At 40.6% G+C, this 19,023-nt stretch overlaps 1 protein-coding gene across 1 annotated transcript in view; it reads right to left on the bottom strand.

The window, feature by feature from the left end:
* The window catches only part of creb3l2 (cAMP responsive element binding protein 3-like 2), a 74,186-nt gene extending 64,731 nt beyond the window's left edge, over positions 1–9,455 (bottom strand). Inside the window, 1 exon segment of the mRNA XM_063058281.1 lies at positions 9,150–9,455. Coding sequence (XP_062914351.1) covers positions 9,150–9,455 — 306 coding nt within the window.
* Between the last annotated feature and the right edge of the window lie 9,568 nt (positions 9,456–19,023).

The following is a 19,023-nucleotide window of genomic DNA, read 5'->3' as shown; positions in this document are numbered from 1 at the left end:
ACATCAACTGCTTACTTATTTCCATAGATGGTGCCTGACTTGCTGAGTTCCTCCAGTATTTTCTGCACGTTGCTCTGTAATTTTCTGTAAATTTACCTATTTTCCAAATGTTAAAATTAAGTAGGTGTTTATAGCAATTGAAACTGTAGTTAATTTTTTATTGTTACCTTTGTGGTGAAGATGTACAAAACATTGTCAGGAGAGTGAGGTTCTCTTAGATCCTCCTGGAGTCTCTCCTGGAGGGTTGCTGTGTGAAGAAAGACTTTTATGTTTCCCCAGTTGAAGCTTTTGTGTGGTCCACTTTTAGTCAATCACTCAAGAAACTAGGGAATTTTCAAAATCAGGTACAGGGACTTACCAGCCTTAAATCTCATTAGTTGACTTTGTACTTTCTTCTAGGTGATAACGGTTCAAAGTACATTTATATAATTTCATTTTCTTGCAGGCATTCACAGTATATACAAAGAAACACAATAGAATCAATAAAATGTAAGACACAAAGATGGACAAACAACTAATGTGCAGAAAACAACAGTGCAAATATAAAAATGAATAAAACAAAATAAATAATAAAAGTAACAATATTAAGTAGTAGATATTGGGAACGTGAGTTGGAGAGTCCTTGAATGGGAGTTCGTGGGGTGTGGAATCAGTTCAGTGTTGGGGTGAGTGAAGTTATTCACTCTAGTTCAGGAGCCTGATGGCTGAAGGTTAATAAAACTATTCCTGGACCTGGTAGTGTGGGACCATAAGACCATAAGACAAAGGAGCAGAAGTCGGCCATTCGGCCCATCGAGTCTGTTCCGCCATTTCATCATGAGCTGATCCATTCTCCCATTTAGTCCCACTCCCCCACCTTCTCACCATAACCTTTGATGCCCTGGCTACTCAGATACCTATCAATCTCTGCCTTAAATACACCCAATGACTTGGCCTTCACTGCCGCCCGTGGGAACAAGTTCCATAGATTCACCAATCCCTGGCTAAAAAAAATTCTTCGCATCTCTGTTCTGAATGGGCGCCCTTCAATCCTTAAGTCATGCCCTCTCGTACTAGACTCCCCCATCATGGGAAGCAACTTTGCCACATCCACTCTGTCCATGCCTTTCAACATTCAAAATGTTTCTATGAGGTCTCCCCTCATTCTTCTAAACTCCAAGGAATACAGTCCAAGAGCAGACAAAGGTTCCTCATATGTTAACCCTGTCATTCCTGGAATCATTCTAGTGAATCTTCTCTGTACCTTCTCCAACGTCAGCACATCCTTTCTTAAATAAGGAGACCAAAACTACCCACAGTACTCCAAGTGAGGTCTCACCAGTGCCTCATAGAGCCTCAACATCACATCCCTGCTCCTATACTCTATTCCTCTAGAAACGAATGCCAACATTACATTCGCCTTCTTCACCACCGACTCAAACTGGAGGTTAACCTTAAGGATATCCTGTACGAGGACTCCCAAGTCCCGTTGCATCTCAGAACTTTGAATTTTCTCCCCATTTAAATAATAGTCTGCCCATTTATTTCTTCTGCCAAAGTGTATAACCATACACTTTCCAACATTGTATTTCCTTTGCCACTTCTTTGCCCATTCTTCCAACCTATCCAAGTCTCTCTGCAGACACTCTGTTTCCTCAGCACTACCGGCCCCTCCACCTATCTTCGTATCATCAGCAAACTTAGCCACAAAGCCATCTATTCCATAATCCAAATCGTTAATGTACAATGTTCCTGTACCTCCTTCCTTGGGGCAGCAGTGAAAACAGAGCATAGCCTGAATGGTGGGGGTCCTTGATAATGGACCCCACTGATAGGGATCTTTGCTCATAAAGAACAGAAAATTTGCAGATGCTGAAAATCAAAGTAACACATACAAAATGCTGGAGGAACTCAGCAGGCCAGGCAGCATCTATGGAAAAGAATAAACAGTCAACGTTTTGGGACAAGGCAGTCCTTTAGCAGTCTTTGCTCCTCATCTTTCTTTCAGTGATTTTCTGCTAGAGTTGGAAGCTTTTAATGTCTGCTATGGAATCCAGTATGTTATTAATACTGTTCATCCACAATATCTCTATCATTTAAATACAATGATTCCAGATCACATTTAAAGTGCAGAATATGGGCTGCCATGGGGCAAGATTGTGCTTGATACGATCTGTTGTACTCACGTCACAGTACCATCGGCTGAAGAGTGGCACAATCGGGCTCATTGTAACTTATTATGAACAAAAGGGAGTCTGTGTGTGCAATCTGAAGCCTTCTACACCCTGGTGATGAATGATCCCTGTGTACCACCTAAAATACTTCTGGCAGAATAACACGTTTTATATCTACAGTGCAAACACTTCACCAAATATTGGAAAAACCTATAAACTGCTGAGCTTAACTAAACAGTTAAGTCCATAACAAAGATGCATTCAATACTTCTAACCAGTTATTTGATTTATCTTTCATTGTTCAGACATGGTATTGCCCCATGAATTCATGGATGATTCCAACTTGAAGAACATCATTACTTGAAACCTCTTTCATCCCACTTTCATTCAGCTGCTTGACCATTAATGACACTCAAAGCTCACCAGAGCAGCAACTGTAGAAAATTAAGAGTTACTGATCAGCCATTAATTATAAAAAAATGCCCATTTATTGTTCCAATGAAAATTAGTTCAATTTTGTTTCTCCATCACTCAAAGTTAAAGCTTAAGCATATGTATCTCTAATGCATTTATGAACACAAACATGAATTCACCTAGTTCAAGTAACAAAGACTCTGCAACTGTACAAATGAGGTTGTCAGGATTCATACTTGCAATGAATCTTTCCATGATCATTCGTGCAAAAGAACATTGAAAACTATCCCATTCTGTATGTTTTTAAAAATGCATTTTACAACGGGAGCTCAACGCAATTAAATACTTTTTGTACACTTACAATGATAGAAGAAGGCAGAAGGCAAAATATTATAAGACATAGAAAAATAAGAGTCTGATACAATTCCTATGCTGAGGGAATAATTTTAATACATGATGAAAAGTAAGGAGTGGGATTGGGGGTGGGGAGGAGGGGGGGAACCAAAATCTGTGATCTGTGATGAAAACAAAAATATCACCACCCCTCAGTGAATTACCATGGTCAGCACATATTGGAAGCTATATACCATCATTGGAGGTCTAGAACAAAAGTTTGCTTTGTTACAGAAGTTAGCGGTTCATGGATCGGTGATTTTATGTCTTGTCTTAAAGTCATCTTAAGAAGTGAAGCAAACCAGGCATGGATTATTATTTCACTTTAAAGTCATGTTATATAAATTCAAAGTTCAAAGTAAATTTATTATCAAAGTACATATATGTTACCATTCACCATTCTGAGGTCTTTTTTCTTGTGAGCATGTACAGCAGAACAAAGAAAAACAATAAAAGCAACGAAAAAACTACACACAAAAACAGCAACCAATGTGCAAAAGACAAAATCGTGTAAATAAAAAAAAACTAATAAATAAATAGTAAATAACTGATACTGAGAACACGAGTTGCAGACTCCTTGAGTCCATAGGTTGTGGAATCTGTTCAGTGCCGAGGCCAGTGAAGTTATCCACGCTGGTTCAGGAGCCTGATTGTTGAAGGAACTGTTCCCTAATCCAGTGTTTTTAGACGCAAGGCCTCCTTCCCGATTGCAGCAGCAAGATGGTGGGGGCCCTTGATGATGGATGCCGCTTTCTTGTGGCAGTATAAATATTTAAGTATTATGATGTGGAAGAATGATCTAAGCCTATTCCGTTGTAAATCTGAAAAAGAAGCCTTGAATCTTCTGCAGAAATGCTAGCAGTCCTGTACATTTAGTCTTGTGATCATGCAGATGTTGGAACACATTTTGAAAAAGACTGAAGTACATCCATGCATTGGAACACAGCCCAATTCACACTAACTTTGGACTGCTTGTGATTTTCACAGCATCTCAGCGTTCATGCTAGGAAATTGGCCAGCTTGCTGTTCCTATGCCATGTAGGACCTGACACAGGAAAAGGTTGCCATTAATTTGAATACAGAAGAACAGCTGACTAAAATGGAGAAATAATTTACAGTATGTTTTAGCTGAGACAATATGAATATTTTTAGTATTTTTTAGGTTTATTTAAAACATATAAAAATGTTTCCACAGATTTTCTGACCGAAATATCCATGAAACTTAAAAGAATTTTACACAATGAAATTTAAGTATAATGTTTTACATGTTGGACATCAGAAGTAAATCAAAAATGCTAAAAATAACCAAAAAGATTATGGGCTAATGAGAAAAAGAGTTGACATTTCAAGTGGGTGACTTGTCATCAAAATTGACCTTTCATCAGATTTTAATGACAACCGGTGATAGACTAACTCGATCAGTATTTGGTAGCAGCTCTGATTATCAGTAATACTTTGACTTCTGGCCTGTACAGTCCCTTGATATCTTTAGTGCAAGGAGTTAAATTGTATATATACACATATTCCACACATGTGAGCACATACATACAAGTTGAACTGTGATTAGTTCTTTAAAGCCCTGCTTATTTACATGGAATAACTTTGCAGGCAAATTAGTCATCAAATAAAAATACAAACAACAAATCCAAATTCCAATTCATTAAACGAGTAAGGCCAAAGTTTAAGCACAATAAACATATAACAATTTGCAGGTTAGCAATTACACAATTATAATTTGATTTATCATAGGGCACACTGACTTCAGGGTTCACATGAACCAATTCCATTTTTCCCCCCGAAAACAAAAGTATGATTCGCTTTAACAGGGAATGAATAGACAACAAACTTGGCAGAAGATTCCAGCAACAAAAAAACCCTCAACTGCAATTTAAGCATAAAAGGCTAGCTTGAAATTCTAGTACTGAGTACTCATCAACTAGACCTCACTCCTGAATTCAAGGGGCAGAAATGACCTCTGCATCCAGACTTCTAACAGCAATTCTGGCAAACACAATTTATCACATTTATATCTGTGCCAGAGAAATGCTTAAATTGTAATTATTTATTAGTACATCTTTAAAAATTTCTCATGGAACAATAAAAATTACTTCTTTTTTTTAAATAGGGAGATTAGTTTGTTAACACTTCACAGATTTCTGCTGATTAGTGGAGAAGTCTGTAAAATAGGTACTGTGAGGAGCAACAGAGAGTCACTAATAATTTCTGGATAACTTTGTACATGCACATTTGGCTGAATCCTCCACGATAATTAACAACACTAAACCTGCGTTTTACTACAAATTGTGTCTCTTCTTATTGCAGCATCCAATAATATAATTTCCTTCAATCTTGACATAAAGCAATTCCAGTGTTTAGAGGTTCTCAGTAATAACATCCCAATGTAAATACAGAAGTTATTTTGCTGTACATACATCCAGTAACCTTTGTAAAGAAAGGGAAGATATACAACTCCATCAAGTAATCAACTACAAGTTGCCCCCATTAATGTTATTGCTTCTTCTGAGCCACTGAATTCAATGGCATTTTCACAACTTCAAAAGCTGAACTAAACTGAATTTACAACACAGAAATGATGCACTCCTCTCTGTTCTCATCTCCCAGCTTATGTGGCAGACATAATTGCCTCAAAATAGTTTGTAAACCCTAATGAAGCACACTAGAAATATTAAACATAAGAAATTCTGCAGATACTGGAAATCCAAAGTTACATCCACAAAATACCGGAGGAACTTAGCAGGTCAGGCAGCATCTATAGAAATGAATAAGCAGACGATGTTTCTGGCCGAGACCCTTCCTCAGGAGTGGAAAGGAAAGAGGAAGACACCAGAATAAAAGGTGGGGGAGGAGAAGGAGAAGGAGGATAGCTAGAAGGTGATAGGTGAAGCCAGGTGGGCAAGAAAGGTAAAGGGCTAGAGAGAGAGGAATCTGATAGGAGACAAGAGGAGAGAAGAAAGGAGGAGGGACCCAGGGGGAGATGATAGACAGGTGAGAAGAGGTAAGGAGCCAGAGTGGGGAACAGAAGAAGAGGAGAGGGGGAAGGATTTTTTTTAAACCACAAAAAAAATTGATATTCATGCCATCAGGTTGGACAATTATTGCTACTGTTATAATGGTGGAAACCTAGCAACCAAATCCAATTACAAACACGAGAAATTCTGCACATGCTGGAAATCCAAAGCAACATTCACAAAATGCACAAGGGTCTCAGCCTGAAACATTGACACTTTTTTTTTCCATGGATGCTCCCTAACCAGCATTTTGTGTGTGTATGTTGCAACCAAATGCAACTGGTAATGTGATAAAGATGAGACAATCTGCACAGTGATTGAGTGATAACTGCTTTCTAGGACACCATAAAGAACTCAATGCTCTTAAAAAGTGCCATGGAACCCTCTACTTCCACTGAGAAAACATACAAACCTCACTTTAAAATCTCTTCTCAAAAGTCAGCATCTCCAATAGTGCAGTATTCCATCAGTATGGTACAGGAGCCTTACCAAGCACATACAAATAAGATATGTGATTAATGTACAGTCAAAAGCTGGTGTAATAGAAGTGGATTCCAATGCACTAGTACTGGAGTAAATGGAAGCTGGACTGCTGTAAACCCAGGATTTAAAGAACTAGAGAAGCAAGTAGAGAGAATGTTAGGAGCAGGTTTTCAAAGTTTGAAAGATGAGCTAAGACGAGGATAGAGAGAAATGTGTTAATGTGTGAAATGATAAACATACTGTGGCAAGAATAAATAAAGGCATCCATTAGTCTTGCAAGACCATGGATCTGCACGTAGAAAGTCTTCACTCTCCAAGGCGCAGGCCTGGGCAAGGTTGTATGGAAGACCAGCAGTTGCCCATGCTGCAAGTCTCCCCTCTCCACGAGACCAATGTTGTCCAAGGGAAGCGCATTAGGACCCATACAGCTTGGCACCAGTGTTGTTGCAGAGCAATGTGTGATTAAGTGCCTTGCTCAAGGACACAACACGTTGCCTTGGCTGGGGCTTGAACTCACGATCTTCAGGTGGCTAGTCCAATGCCTTAACCACTTGGCCACACAATGAATGGATAGAGTTATAAATAGACAAGACTGATGGCTCCATAAAGTTAGATGAACTGAGGAATACAGTAACATGCTGCAGATGAAGGAGAACCAGTGGATATTCTGCATGGTTATTTTGAAATTACATAAAGATGCATGCCTGGAAAGCATCTTGTTGAGCAAAGTTTTGTAAATCATAAAGACTGGATAAAATACATCATGGATATTTCTGTACAGAGTATTTTTGTTCATTAATGCAAAAATTTGATTTTTCTGAAACTAAAATGTTCTCAGTTATCATAAAGGAAATTGAATACACATATAGGGAAGTTACGCTTTAGTTATATATGCCATTGGCAGAACCACATCTGGAATACTCTGTACAGTCTATGTAACCTCCTGAAACCTGGATTGGGATGGGTGTTCAATGAGGAATGGTTTGACAGACTAGGTTTTTATCCACTGGAGTTCAAAAGAAAACAGGACATGGTAGAAATATAAAAGATCTCAAGAGGTCTTGAGAGGATAGATGTGAGAGAATCAAGAATCTAATTTAAAAAGTAAGAGGTCGCCCATTTAAGACAAACAAGATACAAAGCTTTTTCTCTTAAGTGGTCATGAATCTTTGGAGCTCAGAATCCATCTCCTTTTGAATAAGGGAAGCTTTGAATATGTTTAAAAGCAAAACGTGAATAGGTTCTCGATTATCAAGGGGATGAAAGCTTTCCGGAAATAGGTGAAAATAGCTGAAATTACAGTCTGATCAGCCATGATCTTACCATAGATGAGCAGACTTGATGGGCCAAATCATCTACTCCTTACTTCTGTGTTGTAAGAATAATTTAGATTTATTATATTGAATCCTGGGATGAAGTGGGTTAACCTATGAAGGGTGACTGAGTGCAATGGTCTAGATTCACGAGGGTTTAGTATCAGTCTGGATTCTGTGCTCAAGACTCCCTGAAAGATACTTGAAACTACAATCACAACTCAAGAGGAGAGTTTACTTCTGCATACCTTTCTATCCATCTAACAAGTAGCACAGCAGGTTAGCGGTAGGTGTAACACTTTACAGTGCCGGTGATCAGAAGACAGAGATTTAATTCCTACGCCTGTCTCTGAGACTGTGTGGGTTTCCCTCCCAGGTGCTCTGGTTTCGTCCCACATTCCAAAGATGTACAGATTAGAGTTAGTAAATTGTAGGCATGCTTTGTTGGTGCCGGAAGCATGGTGACACTTGTGGACTGCCTTGGCTTGAGTTAGTCGTTGACACATACAATGAATTTCACTGTATGTTTTGATGTACATGTACAATAAAGCTGATCTATAAGATCTTTTAAATGCAATTATAGTATTTACTTCAATTACAGGTAATAGCAAATTCCAGCCTCACCTTTTAGGATTTTGAAATATGCAGTTAGTGCATCCCAGCTAAGTCTACCTCCATCACACAAGTATGTTCAAAAATATTCAAATTCCAAGCAACAATCTTTAGCAGGAAACAATGCAATTATTTTGCATCAGTTACATTAAAAAAAACTATTTCATCAAGGCAAACAAAATAATCAGCAGGCAATGATAAACATAAGCAGTATATCAATGGAGCTGAAATACAGAATTAAGGAAGGATGGTGTTAACAAGGGAATTTTTAACTTGGGACTGAACAATATATTTCTTCAGCCTGGACTCTTAGACAGCAAGTTTTAGTTCCAGGTGTTGTCGGTGCCAATTCATGCCAAGGGCTAAGTCAGTCGCCTCTATCACACAACAGACTGCGGATGCTGGAATCTGGAGCAACACACAAAGCGCAGGATGAGCTCAGCAGGTCAGGCAGCATCTATGGAGGAGAGTTGACAGCCGAGTTAAAGAGAAACGTCGATTGTCCACAGATGCTGCCTGACTCGCTCAGTTTCCCCAGCGCTTTGTCTGTTGCTTCTTTACCCAGAACTGTTCTCAACACAAGTCCCCGAGAACCAGACAGGGGCTGTAAAACTAACTTTGGATCTGATTGACATATTTTTAAATGGCTGCAGACAGCAGTAGGAGTCGCTCTCCGAGCCGAGCCAAACCATACACGGGGACTGGAAATTCTGCTGTATCTCAAGACAAAGGCAACAGTCGAGGGCTCCTACCGTCGCGCAGAAAGCATCGCAATTCCCCGTGGAGAGATTCAGCTCGCTGAGCTTGGTGTCCCACTGAAGGGGGTCCATGTTCTCACTGTCTAACGCTTCCATCGCGCCGCTCGGCCTGTCACTTCGCCCTGTGTTTTCACCCACCTCGGCCGGAAGCACGCAGCTAACTCTGACAGACGGCCGCCTCGACCAATGGGTCGACAGTAAGCCACCGAAGTCTCCCTTTGCTATTGGCAAATGGTTCTACCAATCGCATTGAGACACTTCGCCTTCAGCTTTGGCCCGCCTTCTATCGGTTCCTCACATCTTGGCTCGGTTCCCGCCACCGTGTCCCCCCGCCTTTCCGCAATGGCGCTCGCTGGATGGGGGGCAGGCGAACGCCCGATCGACGACAGGGCTTACACCCTCAGAAGCGTTTTCCAGTGAATCTGATCAGCAGTTTAGAGAAAGCTTGTGGGTGATTCCTTCATAAATTGATTGCACAGGACGAAAGCAAAGCGCAAAGAAGGCATGACGGTGACTACCAGATTTGCGTTGATTCGTCATGACACCAAATAATTTGACAAACTTCTATAGCTGCACATTTATAGCAACGCGGTCTGGTGTGGCGATGCCAATGTCCATTTACGGAAAAGATTACAGAAACTGGTGGACACATTCCAGTCCATCATAGGGAAAGCTCTTCGTACCAGTGAGTATATTTTGATGGAGTTCGGCCACAAGAAAGCAGCCTCTTATCTTCAAAGACTGTCACCATCCAGTCCATGTGCTCGTCTCGGTACAGCCATTGGGCAGGCGGTTCAGGAGTCTTAGTTCCCTCGGCACACGTTCAGGAAGTTATTATCCTACAACCATCAGGCTCCTGAAGCAGCATTGATAACTTCATTCACCACTACTCTGAACTGATTCTATTACCCACAGTCTCACTTTCGAAGGACTCCTTACAACTTTTACAATCTCAGTATTATTTTTATTTATGCAGTGTTTCCATTGGTTGTTTGTCAGTCTTTTCATGATTTTTGTTTGTAAAATTCTTTTGTATTTTTTATATATTCTTGAAAGGCTTGCAAGAAAATGGATCTCAAGGTAGTACATGGTAACACATATATACTTCGATAATAAATTTATTTTGAACTTTGAAGTGCTATGTGGTGCAAATGAGAACTGAGGAAGGTGAAGGAGAAGATGGAAAGGCAGAACTTCAATGGGCAAAGAGTTTGAGGTTGGACCCAGCTCAGCGAGCTGAATCTCTCCATAGGGAATTGCAATGCTTCATGGAGATTGGAGCTGAGTAACTCGAGTGAAGACCAAACACTTTCCTGGGGACAATAAATTGAATAACCAACTAATTAAAGTAACTAGCCAAATAAAGAGGGCAACTAGAAGAGCTAGATATGGGGTGACTTACTTTCTAACAGCTAAAACTGTTCCACTACTTAGCAGATGAATCTTGTGTACCAACATTGTTGTCAGTTGAGCTTTCACTATCTCCAGTGAAAGATGGTTGTTAATTAACCCTATGCCCCAGATTAAAGGTCTTCAAATGGTGAATCTATCCATTTCGCTCCACTGGATTCACTGAGTTAATTCAATGGTGCTACTGAACCTGTGCAACAGCTTCCTGGTAGTCAAAAAAATCTAAGAAATCCAACATCACTAAAACATTGCCAAAAATAGCTTTTCTGAGGTAAATTATGTTAATTATTGTTGCAAACAGTGAAGGGGTGAGCAATGGTGAGGGGAGTTCAGGGGATGAAATGTTGCAGATGGAGTTAGGATGCCCGTACAGCTGGCCCAGCTGTGAGGTTGGATTGATCTGAGCACAATAAGGAGAAGACAGGGCCCAGGCAGAGAAGATTCAATTACAATGCTCATTCAACTGGCCTGGGTGTGAGGCTGGATTGCTCTGGGCGCTGAGCTGATCTGAAGAGCTTGAGAGTGTCTTCAGGCTGGGCAACAAAATCTGGTCCCAGAGGGAGGCGCTGGGTGGTCTAGGCTTGGGGCCCTTTGCAGCAGCAGTGCCTGGGTCTTAGTGCGAGTTACCTTATGCTGTTTAGACAATTTAAATGCTGGCCCATATCTGAGGTGAGAGCCAATTTCACTTGCTCTCTGCAATCTTCATTCCTCACTCCAGGGCGCTAGACCTTTTACTGTTCCGTTGTTGGGTCAATTTAAATGCCAGTCCAGATAAACTGAAAAAACATGATGGTCGGGACGAGACCCAATTTCACTTGTTCTCCACGATGGTCATTTCCATGGCGCTGAGGCCGTGAAGACTGCCCTGGCTGCTGTGCTCTGTACCCGCTAATATGATGAACTGATAAGCAAGGCTCTGGGCCTACTCCATGGTTCAAATCTGAGAACTCATTTTTGGTTTTGAATGCTGTTGTTTGCTTCAATTGTTTGCATGACTTCTATTTTTTTCTTGTGCATTGAGTGGTGGTCTTTTATTTTTTTTCTTTAAATTGGACTCTTGGGTTTTTTGCTTCTTGGTTACCTGTGAGCAAGCAAATCTCAAGGTTGTATAATTTGATAATAAATGTACTTGAATCTTGAGTTCCTCCAGCAGGTTGTTTTTACCCAACTAATTACTTGGTTGGAAGCTGAATGACTTAAAGTCATATATACATATACATATTTTTAAACAAAAAATGAAATTGCAGGGCACAGTAGACCAAGTAGATGAAGAGTCACTGACCTGGAATGTTAACTCTATTTCTCTCTCCAGAATCACAATCAGGTTTATTATAACTGACATATGCCGTAAAATTTGTTCTTTTTGTGGCAGTGGTGTAGTGCAATTCATAAAACTGACTAAATAAATAAACACATAGCTAACTATTGCAAAAGAGGAATAGAGACACTTGTAAAATCTGATAGCAGAAATCAAGAAGTTGTTGCTAAAACATTGAGCATCCACTAATGCTGCCTGATCTGCTGAGGTATGAAGCTCCGATGGTGTACTGAAAACTTGTGCCAGCAGTTAGTGGGAGTGTTCAAGCACACGTTCATCTCTGGTGCAGCCGGAGGTTCCCACCTGCTTCAAGAGGGCGTCAATCATTCCAGTGCCCAAAAAGAGCAGGATGAACTGCCTCAATGGCCACCCAGTTGCACTCTCATCTACTGTGATGAAGTGCTTTGAGAGGTTTGTCATGGCCAGAATCGACTCCTGCCTAAGAAAGGACCTGGACCTGCTGCAATTTGCCTATCACCACGAAAGGCCTACTGCAGTGGATGCAGTCTCACTGGCTCTCCACTTGGCCTTGGATCACCTGGACAACAGCTTATGTGAGGCTGCTGTTTATTGATTACAGCTCAGTGTTAAACACCATCATACCCTCAGTACTAATCAACAAGCTTCAAAACCATCTCTCTCTGCAACTGGATCCTTTACTTTGTCATCAGGAGATCATCAGCAGTGCGGATTGGAAAATACATCTGGTTAGCAATCAGCTCTGGTGCACCTCAAAGATGCATGCTTAGCCCACTGCTCTACACTCTTTACACCTGTGATCATGTGGCTCGGCACACCTCAAATGCCATCTATAAATTTGCTGATGACACAACTTGTTGGCAGAATCTCAGATGGTGCTGAGGAGGTATACAGGAGTGAGAGAGATCTGCTGGTTGACTGATGTTGCAACAACAATCATGTGCTCATTGTCAGTAAGACCAAAGAACTGATTGTGGACTTCAGGAAGGGAAAGTTGAGGGAAAACTCACCTGTCCTCACCAAGGAGTCAGCAGTGAAAAGGGTGAGCGGCTTCAAGATCCTGCATGTCAACATCTTTGAACATCTATCCTGGGCCCAACATATTGATGCAGTTATGAAGAAGGCACCTATATTTCATTAGGAGTTTGAGGAGATTTGGTATGTCACCAAGGAATCTAGCATATTTTTACAGATGCATTGTGGACAACAATGGGTTGCATTGGCATATGTTCTGGAGGCGCCTCTGCAGGGGATCAGAAAAAGCTGCAGAGGATTGCAAACTCATCCAGCTCCATCATGCCTACTAGCCTCCTCAGCATCGACATCTTCAAAAGGTGATGCCTCAAAAAGGCAGCATCCATCATTAAGGATCCCCATTACCCAGGACATTACTTTTCGCATTTCTGCTGTCAGGGAAGAGGTGCACGAGCAAGAAGTGACACATTCAACATTTTAGAGATAGCTTCTTACCCTCTGCTATCAGATTAAAGAATAGATAAGGAGTTAACCCATGAACACTACCTCAGTATTTTTGCTTTCTTTTTGCACTACTTATTTAATTTAATATCTTTCATTTAAACATTAGAATCAGGTTTAATAGCACTGGCATATGTTGTGAAATTTTGTTAACTTAGTGGTAGCAGTACAATGCAATACATGATAATATAGAAAAAATAAATAAGTATATCAATTACATTAGTGTGCATATAGGAGGGGTGATTGATAGGTTTGTGGCCTAAGGTAGAAGGAGTCAATTTTAGAAAACCTAGCACATTTATTTTTCAACATAGTCCCCTCCTACATTTACACACTTAGTCCAGCGGTCGTGGAGCATACGAATCTTGAACCTCCAGAAAGTCCACAGCATGGGTGATTGATAAGTTCGTGGCCTAAGGTAGAAGGATATGAGTTATACAGCTCTTGTTTCATGCACATGCAGTTCAACTCTTTGAGTGATAATGCAGAAAGTTTGAAGTTAATAACTCATCTCCTACCTTAGGCCACAAACTCATCACCCCTGATGAGTTATTAACCTCAAACTTTCTGCATAATCACTCAAAGAGTTGAACTGCATGTGCATGTAACAAGAGCTGTATAACTCATCGCCTTCTACTTTAGGACACGAACTTATCAATCACCCCTGCTGTGGACCACCTGGAGGTCCAAGGTGCTGTTGTTACATGCATGTGTCGTTCAACTCTTTGAGTGATAATGCAGAAAGTTTGAAGTTAATAACTCATCTCCTTCTACCTTAGGCCATGAACTTATCAATCACCCCTGCTGTGGACCACTTCTACAAAGAAGGGATCCGTATGCTCCACAACCACTGGACTAAGTGTGTAAATGTAGGAGGGAACTATGTTGAAAAATAAATGTGCTAGGTTTTAAAAAATTTACTCCTACTGTAGGCCACGAAGTTATCAATCACTGTGTGTGTGTGTGTGTGTGTGTGTGTAAAATAATTTAATGAAAAATAGTGCAAAAATAGAGATCAGGTGGTCACTTTTTATTGTCATTTCGACCGTAATTGCTGGTACAGTACACAGTAAAAACGAGACAACGTTTTTCAGGACCATGGTGCTACTTGAACAATACAAAAACTACACTGAACTACGTAAAAAACAACACAAAACTACAATAGACTACAGACCTACCCAGGACTGCATAAAGTGCACAAAACAGTGCAGGCATTACAATAAATAATAAGACAATATGCACAGTAGAGGGCAGTAGGTTGGTGTCAGTCCATGCTCTGGGTATTGAGGAGTCTGATGACTTGGGAGAAAAAACTGTTATATAGTCTGGGGTCATGAGAGCCCGAATACTTCGGGGCCTTTTGCCAGATAGCAGGAGGGAGAAGAGTTCGTATGAGGGGTGCGTGGGATCCTTCATAATGCTGTTTGCTTTACGGATGCAGCGTGTGGTGTAAATGTCTCTAATGGCGGGAAGAGAGACCTTGATGATCTTCTCAGCCGACCTCACTATCTGCTGCAGGGTATAAAAAAGTGTCCATGGGTTCAATGTCCATTTAGGAATCAGATAGCAGAGGGGAAGAAGCTGCTTCTGAATTGCTGAGTGTGTGCCTTCAGGCTTCTGTACCTCCTTCCTGATAGTAACAATGAGAAGAGGGCATGTCCTTGGTGATGGGGCTCCTTCATGATAGATACCACCTTTCTGAAGCACCGCTTTTTGAAGATGTCTTGGGTGCTACGAAGCCAAGTACTCATGATGGAGGTGACTAATTTTACAACCTTCTGCAGCTTCCTTTGATCCTGTGCAGTAGCGTCTTTCCCATACCAGGCACTGATGCAGCCAGTCAGAATATTTCTTATTAGAATTTAGTATTTTTCAGTATTGCACTGTACTGCTGCTGCAACACAACAAATTTCATGACATAGTTTGATAATAAACCTGATTCCGATTCTATTTCCAGCATTGTCTGATTTTTTCATATTTATAGTATCTTCAATTTTTACATAATTCATTTTAAAAGGAACGTGTGTATTACTGGTATTATCTGCATTTTATAGATTATTTTAGTAATTAATTTTTGGGTAGTTTTCTGTGGCTGGATTATCCATGGGAAAGTGGTGAGGAGCATGGACATGGAACAGTACAGAACAATCCCTTCGGACCACAATGATTGGCTGTGGTCATTCTGGTTGGTTGAGAAGGAGTTCGAGGGTTTAGCAACAGGGACAAGAAAGGATTGGTAATGTATTTACAAACAGGATGGTGTTTAACTTGGTATTATTGGTTTCTTATTGTCACACAGAGTCATTGAGCTATACAGCATGTAGACAGGCCTTTGTGTCCAACTGGTCCATGTTGGCCAAGATTCCCATCTAAGCTAGTCCCATTTGTCTGCATTTGGTCTACATTTCTTTAAACCTTTCCTATTCTTATACCTATCCAGATATCTTTCAAATGTTGATTATGTACCCATGTCAACTACTTCCTCTGCCAGTTTATTCCTTATACTGGCCACTCTCTGGTGGAAAAGTTGTTCCTCAGGTTCCTGTTAAATCTCTCCCCTCTCACTCTAAACCTATGTCCTTTAGTTCTTGATTTGCCAATCCTAAGAAAAAGATTTTGCATATTGGCTTACAGCACTGTACATAAAAATGTAGCACAGGTAGACTGTACTCTGCAAAGGCCATGATAAAGTAGACTGTGAGTTCAAGAGTTCCCTTAAGAGTCTCATACAGTGGTATAGAAAGTTCAAAGGTCCTAATAAGGGCGAAAGAGGTACCTCCATTTTCTCTGCTCACTGGGAAAATGGAGACACCTCTTTCTCCCTTATTAGGGAGAGAGAGAGAACCTGCGGTATGTTGAATACTGGGTGAAAGGCAAAGTCTTTGGGGTAACTGCAAGTCTGTGTCTTTGCTGTTGCTTTGCTCACGCTTGAGTGCTTGTTGGCAGTGCCAATGCTTTTTTTTGCTGGTGGGGGGAGGGGGGAATTGTTGCTCACTTCTGCTTACGTGCGGGTAGGGGGAGCTGGGGGGGGGGACTTTGGGGTCCTAATGTTTAACTGTTGTTCATTCTTTGGGAAACTCTGTTTTCATGGATGGTTGTGAAGAAAAAGCATTTCAGGATGTATATTGTATACATTTCTCTGACATTAATTGTACCTTTGAACCTTCTGTGAAGTAGAAGTGCTGTGCTTGCATGGCTATAATTTAAACGGGGTTAAACTATTAGTGATATTGATACCCAGAAACATGAAACATCAACCATCTCCATCTTAGCATCATTGATACTTATAGAGGTCATATGTTCCAATCTGCTTCCTGAAATCAATAAACAGCTCTTTTGTTTTACTGACAATAACAGAAAGGCTTTTGTAGTGACACCATGCCACCCTACTCTATTTCTTTCCTGTATTCTGTCTTGTTATTTGAGATCTGTCCCAGTATGGTGGTGTTACCTGTGAGCTGTGGAATCTGATTACACACTTGTGAGTGTATAGGGAGTAAAGTAGAGGGCTGAGGACCACAGTCTTGCAGGATACCAGCATTGAAGATGATCATGGCAGAGGTGTTTCTGCCTGTCCTTATAGAGTGGTTTGTTGGCCAGGAAGTCAAGGATCCAGTTGCAAAAGGAGTTGATGATCCTAGGTCTAGGAATTTGGAAATGAATTTGTTTGTAATTATTATATTGAAGGTTGATCTGTAGAAAATAAATAAGAGTCTGACAAAGTGTCTTTGTTATTCAGATGCTCCAGAGATGTGTAGCGTTAGGGAGATAGCATCTGCCATGGACATGTTTCAGGGTCAGGCAAATAGCAAGGGATCAAGGTTGGCTGGAAGGCTGGAGTTAGTGCATGCTATGACCAGCTTCTCGATGGTGGTGGTGGTCTTCTTAAAGTAGGTGGGAACATCCGATCGGAGTAGAGAAAGGTTAAAATACTTGGAAGGAATCTGCAAGTGGTAGTATTCCTATAGATATACTGCCCTTATCATTGGTATTGTATTTTGGTACCTGTGACAATAATAAACCAATAAAGTGAAAAGCTTGTTAACTTCAAGAGGCACAAGGTAATGTTGCAGCTCTGTAAAACTCGGGTTAGACCACACATGGGATATTGTGTTCATTTCTGGTTGCCACATTATAGGAAGGATGTGGAGGCTTTAGAGAAGATGCAGAGGAGATTTACCAGGATGCTGCTTGGATTAGAAAGCATACCTTATGAGGATAGGTTGCGTGAGCTAGGGCTTTTTTCTTTGGAGCAAAGGAAGATAAGAGGTGAATTGATAGAGGTGTACCAGATGATAAGAGGCACACTGTAGATCAAGAGGTTATTTGGAGACTTTTTCCTAGGGTGGAAATGGCTAATACAAGGGGCATATTTTTAAGGTGGATGGGGGAAGTATAAGGGGATGTTAGAGATAAGTGATTTACACAGAGAGTGGTTGGTTTTTAGAAAGCCCTTTAGGGATGGTGGTAAAAACAGATACATTAGTGGTATTTAACATACTCTTAGAAAGGCACCTAGATGAAGGAAAAATGGAGGGCCATGTGGCAGAGAAGGGTTAGATTAATCTGGTTAAAGGGTTGGCATCACATTGTGGGCTGAAGAGCCTGTACTGTGCTGTACTATTCTGTGTTTCTATGTTTTATACTGTTCATACAAATCAAATCATTACACAGTGTATTGATCTAGAATAAGGTAAAACGATGCCAATGCAGAATAAAGCGTAAAAGATACCAAAAAAGTGCAGAGTATGTAAATGATAAAGTACAATATCATAACTTGATGGAAGATGTGATTTTGAGAGGTCTCATTAGAGTACTTTGGGCTGGTAATTGTAGTATATCTTGTAGATTACTTACATTGGTTGCTGTACCAGAGGTGGATGGAATGAACATTTTGGTTCGTTGGTGGGGCACTAATCAAAGTGAATTGCTTTGTCATAGATGGTGTTGAGTTACATGATTGATGTTTAAGCTTTACTCATCCAGATAAACGGGGAATATGACATTGGCAATCATATCTTGTAGGTGGTGTAATGGCTTTGGGCAACTGGAGTTCAGTCATTCATCTCTGACTATCCAGCCTCTGACCAGGTCTTCTAGTTACTCTATTTATGAGGCAAAACCAGTTGACTTATTATTATTTATGATCCTGAAGATGTTGATGGTAGGCAACCTGGCAATGGTAATGTCATTGAGTGTCAAAAGTATCTGGTTAGACTTGCTCTTGTGGGAGGTGGTTATTGCTTGCCACTTTTGAGGAATAAATTTTACTTTTCACTTGCATGCAGTTGGTGATGGAAGGGTTCCATCAGTCTCACTTATTGTATCTTTTGCTACGAATGTGGCCTCCTCAACGTCGGTGAAACATAATACAGATCAGGGAATCACGTCATCAAGCACCTTTGCTCTGTATGCCAGGATACACTGGACAACAAAGATTTTGTTTCCTGAATACCTTTAGGTGTACCTAATGAATTTTGATCATGAAAATCACCATGAAATTTCCCTATCACGCACCATTTTTTAAAATAAACATGATTATTATTTCAATTCATAATTCAAGTCAATTAAAATGTTGCCTACAATGTAAGCTGGCAAGTTTCCTATCTTGTCCAGGCATGTTTAGGCAGTGCGGCTGCTGCATGGCAGGACAGGTTTTAGTAATAATTATTTGGTTCAGGACTG

The sequence above is a fragment of the Mobula hypostoma genome, chromosome 9 (assembly GCF_963921235.1).
Source record: "Mobula hypostoma chromosome 9, sMobHyp1.1, whole genome shotgun sequence".
NCBI lineage: Eukaryota > Metazoa > Chordata > Chondrichthyes > Myliobatiformes > Myliobatidae > Mobula > Mobula hypostoma.
Note: the sequence above shows the minus strand (reverse complement) of the source record. Positions and strands in the feature narration are given on the sequence as shown.